We start from the raw sequence: 6,176 nt of genomic DNA, 5'->3' as shown, positions 1-6,176 counted from the left end.
GGTTGGGGGGGGGGGGGTCTCTGCTGTTCCCTGGTCTCAGATGGACAGACTGAGGCAGGAAGAGGGGCAGGACCAGAGGGCCCCCTGAGCTAGAAACCTACTTGTGCCATCTGCTTGCTGTGGGTCCTGAGCAAGTCATATTACCTCTCTGAGCCTCTGCTTAGTCATTGGCTAAATGGGATGAGAATCCCAGATGTTGTAGGGTTGACATGAAGCTAAATGAAATCATACATGTGAAATGTCTCAGGAGAGAGTAGACGCTCCGCACACAGTGGCTTGTTTTGTGAGTACCCCACTCCCGATGCCCTTCTGTCCGGGGGCAGCTCGGTATTGAGAGCTGCTGCCCTTCTCAAGGGAAAGGGTGACTTTGTGCGAGGAAGACAGCCCGTCCTGTCCTCTGCAGCTCATCACCGAGCTTTGTGCCTCTTTGACACTTGGCTGGCCTTGCTTCTGGAGCTTCTGGACATTGAGCCAGCTCCCTTCTCCTTGACCCTGGAAGTGGAGCACAGGGTGTGGTATGTGTGTGTGTGTGTGTGTGTGTGTGTGTGTGTGTGTGTTAGTGGAAGAATGCGTGTCTGTGTGTAGATGAGTGAGGGGGTGTGGGGCTTGCTGCTACATGTTTGTAACTGGGAGTGAATATATGGGAGTGAGTGAAGAGACTGGGGGTGTGTAAGCCCTGACACATGCACTATAGTTTCAGCTTACAGAGCAGCAGAGTGCATGGTGCACAGACTCTGAAGCCGGATCCCTGGGTTCAGGTGCTCTCTCTACACTCTATATCTTTAGGCAAATTCTTTCTTTGTACCTCAGGTTCCTCCTCTGTAACACGAGGAAATATCAAAAATTCCTCACCACCTCTTTTAAGATTTTTGAGGATTAAATGAGTTAACATATGTCAGGTAGTTAGGATAATGCCTGACACATAGAAGAAGCTAAGTTTTATCTGCTGTGATGACATTATTATTATTATTATTATTACAAAGGACTTTGACTTCTCAGGGAGAAGCATATGTGTCTACTGCCTCCCCTTCCACAGAAACGCACGATGCTGGCAGCATTGACCTCATGTGACACTTGAAAACACAGGGCTCTGGGAGATTTAAGTCTTCAGGGCACAAAGTTAGGAAAAGGCAGAGCTGGTACCCAAACTGAGGTCCTATGGTTCAAAAACCACTGGGGGAGAGACAGGAGGATGGAGGCTATTGCGGGCGATCTTCCAAGCTCCCCTGAGGTCCACTCAGGCAGGCAGCTCTCCTGTTCCTGAAACCAGGCGAGGGGAAATGGGAGGTCATGCTGTGGAGACGTGTTCAGCTGTCTGCTTCCCCTCTGCCCACACCCCTTACTCCTTTTTCTACTGAGAAAACAGGGTTGCTGCCCCAGGAGGGCTTCTGCCTGGGCCAGTGCCAGGTAAACAGCAAGTGTCCGTCCAGTTGAGAAGCTGTGGCAATGGTTGCAGGAAGGCGTCCTGTGCCACACCTGTCTTCTGAGTTAGGCAGTGGTAGCGGTGAGGGTGAAGCGCATAATTCCCAGCTGTAATGAAACCTGCAGGAGTTGGAAAGGAGGACCTGAGCTAACACACTGTGGTTCACTTATCCATCCTTTGATTTTGCTCTCATTCACTCATCACCTGCCATGCACTGCTCTAGGTGCTGGGATGCTCCCTGAGTCAACATATTGGACAAAATGCCACCTGTGGAATCACAATCTGTGTTTCCACGAGACCCACAGGCAGAGTCAAGTCTGAGAAGTGCTGTTACTGGGCATTTGGCCCCAGCAGGCAGAAGCAGGTTAGGTGGGGAGATTACGCAATAAACAGGACCGAGCCCAGCTCCACCCCTTCCTCACTTCCCTCCTCATTGCCTGTCCCACCCCTCAGCTGGGATATGAAAAGCTCTGTCAGCCCCCAGCTTTCCTCAGAAGCCCTCCCGCAAGGCCACGAGCATGAGCCGGCTCTGCCTCTCCATCGCCCTTCTCGTCCTCCTGGGCACCCTGGTGGCCGGCACCCCGGGGGGTGAAACCAGCAGCCAGGCCCAGGGTAAGTCCTGACCCACCTCACCTCTACGGGCTGGGGAGGGATGAGGGGAGTCCATGGGAGGGGCTGGGGAGCAGGGGTGGGGTGGGTGCTGACAGCCTCTCTGGATTTCTCCTGGGAAGTTGGGCAGTTTTGACTCCAGGGACATTTCATGACTCTCAATAGGAAAAAAAATTAAAAGTAAAAAATATATATGCCGCCTAACTCTACCAGATCAGGGATCCCATCTCTGAGACTCTATTCCTGGTCAGTGCCGTGTCCCTGAACTTCAGTGTAGTGTAATAAAAAGATCAATATTTGATCCTTGCCCTGGTTCCTGGAACAGACCTCCTGAAACTCCTGGAATTTACTGTCTTTTTTATGGCAATGAGGTGAGTAAAGGAATGGGACCAGAGAGACCTTCAGGGTGGGGCTGGTCTCCAGAAAAACCCAATCATGTGTTCAGAGGCTAGAATTTTCATCACCCCACATCCCAGCACCTCTGGGGAGAGGGGAGGGGATTGAGATGGAGATCAATCACCAATGGCCGATGATTCAATCAATATGCCTATTATTGACACCTCAGTAAAAATCCATAAATATTGGGGTTCAGAGAGCTTTCGGGGTGGTGAGCACGTGGAGGGCTGTGGGGGGTGCGCTCCACTAGGGCACGGGGCCTCCAGGCACCTCTGCTCCCCCTTCGCGCTGCGCATCTCCTCCGTTTCGCTGTCGCTGAGCTTTACCCTTTACAATAACCTGGGAACGGTAAGTAAAGGGGTTTCCTGAGTTCTGTCTCCACTTCTACTGGTTAGTGAACATGGAGGTGGGGTCATGGAGCCTCCGATTTTTAGCCAGTCGGTCACAAGCATGAGTGACTCTGGACCACATGGCTCGCATTTGAAGTAAGGACAGTCTTGAGTCCTCAACCTGTGGGATCTGCAGTAACTCCACCGATTTAGTATCAGAAGTAAATTGAAGGACTTCCCTGGTGGTCCACTGGCTAACACTCCCCCCTTCCAATGCAGGGCTCCTGGGTTCGATCCTTCGTCATGGAATCAGATCCTACATGCCAGAAATAAGAGTTCCCATGCCCCACCTAAAGTTCCCTCATATCGCAACTAAAGATTTTGTATGCAGCAACAAAGATCACGCGTGCGTAATGAAAATCCAGCAAGCTGCAACGAAGATTCCGCATGCCTCCACAAAGATCCCGAATGCCTCAACCAAGATCTTGCATGCGGCAACGAACATCCCACACCGGGCAACTAAGATCCCGCACATGGCCACGAAGATCCCGTGAGCTCCAACTAAGACCTGCCACAGCCAAATACTTACATACATGCCTACATATTAAAAAAAAAAAAAAAAGAACTAAATTGACTCGTGGGATGGCTACTGGTTATTGGGGAATTGGTTAGTGATGGTGGAGACACCACATACTTGGTGTCAGGGAAAATCCCAGACTCCCTCTTCCCTGTGATTTCGGGGCTCAGGTGAGGCTTGGGGATAGGGGAGTAATGAACGTGGGACACTGCACCCAGAAAACCCTTACCAAGTTACCTGTATTTTCAGAATTCCTGGCAGAATCAGGTAGTTTATCAAATGGATTGGGACATGATAGTATCTTGTCCTGACCCTACGACCCACATGCCGTGTGTCCTGGGGCAAGTGTTCTGCAGTTTCCTCACTTGAAAACGGGAACCACGTTACATGGGTTTTTCAACAGCTTACCAGTCATGCATTTAAAGAGTTTAAACACATCTCATGGCCAATTTTGTCCATTTTCCGCCAAGATGTGTTAATCTGAAAAAACTTCTCTATCTACTTCCTTTGGGCAAGAAAAAATATTTAGGCGTCAAATAATGTTTATTCCTCTAGGATTAAAATTAATCAGAAAGGCGTGGGACCACTGAGCTGAGCAACTGCAGGGAAAGCAAGAAACACAGCGCTGGTGTGAGTTGGCTCCTGGGAACAAGGCTGATACAATCTTAGTAAAGGCTCAAGGCCCTTTCCCTTGTCCGCTTTTGACTATTATCTTATTACCCTCTCAGGATATAGAATGAGAGGTAGATTGATAATTACGTAGACCTGCCCCATCATCAAGGAGACTTTGCACTAACAGGAATTCCATTATCTCCATTCTATTCAATGACTGTGCGCTTGGCATGAGCACGAAATGGAAAATTCATTCCCTGGCCATATATTTATTAAGTCCCTACAGGCTTGGTTTTTGGTGTGGGGAAAGAGCTGTAGACAGAATATGGAAAAATACCTTTTGCCTTCTCAGAGTGAGACCGACAATAGCCAAAGGGGAAATGCTCTGCTAGGTTATGAGTTTTTGAAGGTAGAGGGTGATGGGGATACAGGAGGCTGTGCTCTTTCCGTAGACTGATCAGCGAAACCCTCTGTGATAAGGGGGCGTGGGAGCAGAGGCTGCAGAAGGAACGTGCCTGCTGTGAACCAGCGGCAGCAATTACCAGGGTGGCTGGAGCTGAGTGGGTGGGAGCAGAGGAGAGGGGAAGGGATGAGACCAAAGAGGCCATGGGGACAGGTCCCGAGCAGCCCTGTAGGATGAGAATCGGAATTTGACTGTGAGAGAGACGGGGAGTCACTGAGGGACTGGTCATGGGAGCAATGGGATAGGATCCCTGTGGCTGCAGTGCGGAGAGTGGCCTCTAGGGGACCAAGGGCAGAGACAGAGGCCCAGGGAGCAGGCTGTTGCAGGGGTCCAGGTGAGCAATGATGGAACGAGTACCTATGTTGTTCCCTGGGTCGATGCCAGTCCTTTTGAACAATGTGAATCTCTTCCTCTGTTGAGGTTTCTATGGAGGCTTCATTATCTAGTCATGATGCATTAAATCATTAGCCACTGGTGATTTTTCAACCTCCAGCTCCTCTCCGATCCCTGAGGTTGGGCGGCGGGCTGAACTGTGGATGGGAGGCCACGAGGGAGAGGGTAGGAATGAAAGTTGCAACCCTCCTGTCAGGCAGTGGTTTCCCCTGGCAACCAGAGCCCATTCTGGGGTTGCTAGGATCTTCCCAAAAGTCACCTAGTTCACATAACAAAAGACACTTTTATTGCTTCCAGCACTTAGGAATTAGCAAGGTTTGTAAGAATCCTGTGCCAGGAAATTACAAAGAACAAATATATATATATTGCTTATTATCAGTCACAGTATCAATATAGTGTCAATATTCAATTTAGAGAGTCCCTGTGCCGCAACAAAAGAGAACACCCTGGTATGTTTTCTTCATGCCTTTCTCCATTACAGCATGATGTCTTCACATTTTTATTAATGGTGGAAACATTTCACCATACACATAAGTGCAGACAATAGTATTATAAAACCCAGGTACCAGCTCCAATCGTTATTGATATATGGAGAATATTTTTTACCTGTGTTCTCCTTTTCTCTTTTCTTTTTTGTTTTTTTGGTTAGAGTTTTTTGAAGCTAATCAGGGCATCATACAAATTAATCTTAAATACTTCGTGAAGGAGATATAAACTTTTCCATGATTACCATATCATGGTCATGCCTAGCATCATTAATAATAATGTCCCAGAAAGCAGGTTGGCAAATGGCCTTTTCAATTTGACCAGCCCCCATAACCCTAACATTCTCTATTGCAGACAAACTGGTCGTTTCGGTTGTTGATATTGTAGACCAAGCTGCGATGACGACGGCCCTCGTGACTGACCCAGAGTCCCTCCCATCCCATAAGGTTCTCGGCCTGCCTTCTGCCTGGAGCCTCAGTACACGGGTCCCTGCAGGGCCCGGAAGATCAGGTACTTCTAGGACGGCAAGTCCGCGCACTGCGAGATCTTTATATATGGCGGCTGCTTTGCAAAGAAGAAAAACTTCCCAACAGCAGAGGACTGCGTGAAGACCTGAGGTGGTCATGTGGGGACCCACGGGTAAGAAAGGGGGCAGGACAGGGTGGGAGGGGAAGGGCTGAGAAAAAGAGGTGGAGCTCAGGGGGCCACCCACCATTCATTCACAGCTGCACAGTGTCTTTCCTCCTCGCTGCCTCCCAGCAGAAGTGGCTGCAGTGTCCTGTGAAACCGCACACTGAGCGCATCCTCCACGGGCCAGCTTGGCAGAAGGTCACCCTAGAAGCCCTGTCATGAGAATCTGAGCCTCCTCACATGCTCCCCCTTTCTCAG

At 49.6% G+C, this 6,176-nt stretch overlaps 1 protein-coding gene across 1 annotated transcript; it reads left to right on the top strand.

Annotated features, from left to right (window-relative positions):
• Positions 1 to 1,941: 1,941 nt before the first annotated feature.
• On the top strand, positions 1,942 to 5,904 carry LOC103074812 (spleen trypsin inhibitor I-like). The gene is given in 2 exon segments (XM_082930960.1): positions 1,942 to 2,035; positions 5,735 to 5,904. Coding segments are annotated over 2 exon segments (264 nt in total).
• Positions 5,905 to 6,176: the final 272 nt, after the last annotated feature.

Source organism: Lipotes vexillifer, unplaced genomic scaffold, assembly GCF_000442215.2.
Source record: "Lipotes vexillifer unplaced genomic scaffold, Lipotes_vexillifer_v1.1 scaffold4529, whole genome shotgun sequence".
Classification (NCBI taxonomy): Eukaryota; Metazoa; Chordata; class Mammalia; order Artiodactyla; family Lipotidae; genus Lipotes; species Lipotes vexillifer.
This window is presented reverse-complemented; position numbering and strand designations above follow the sequence as displayed.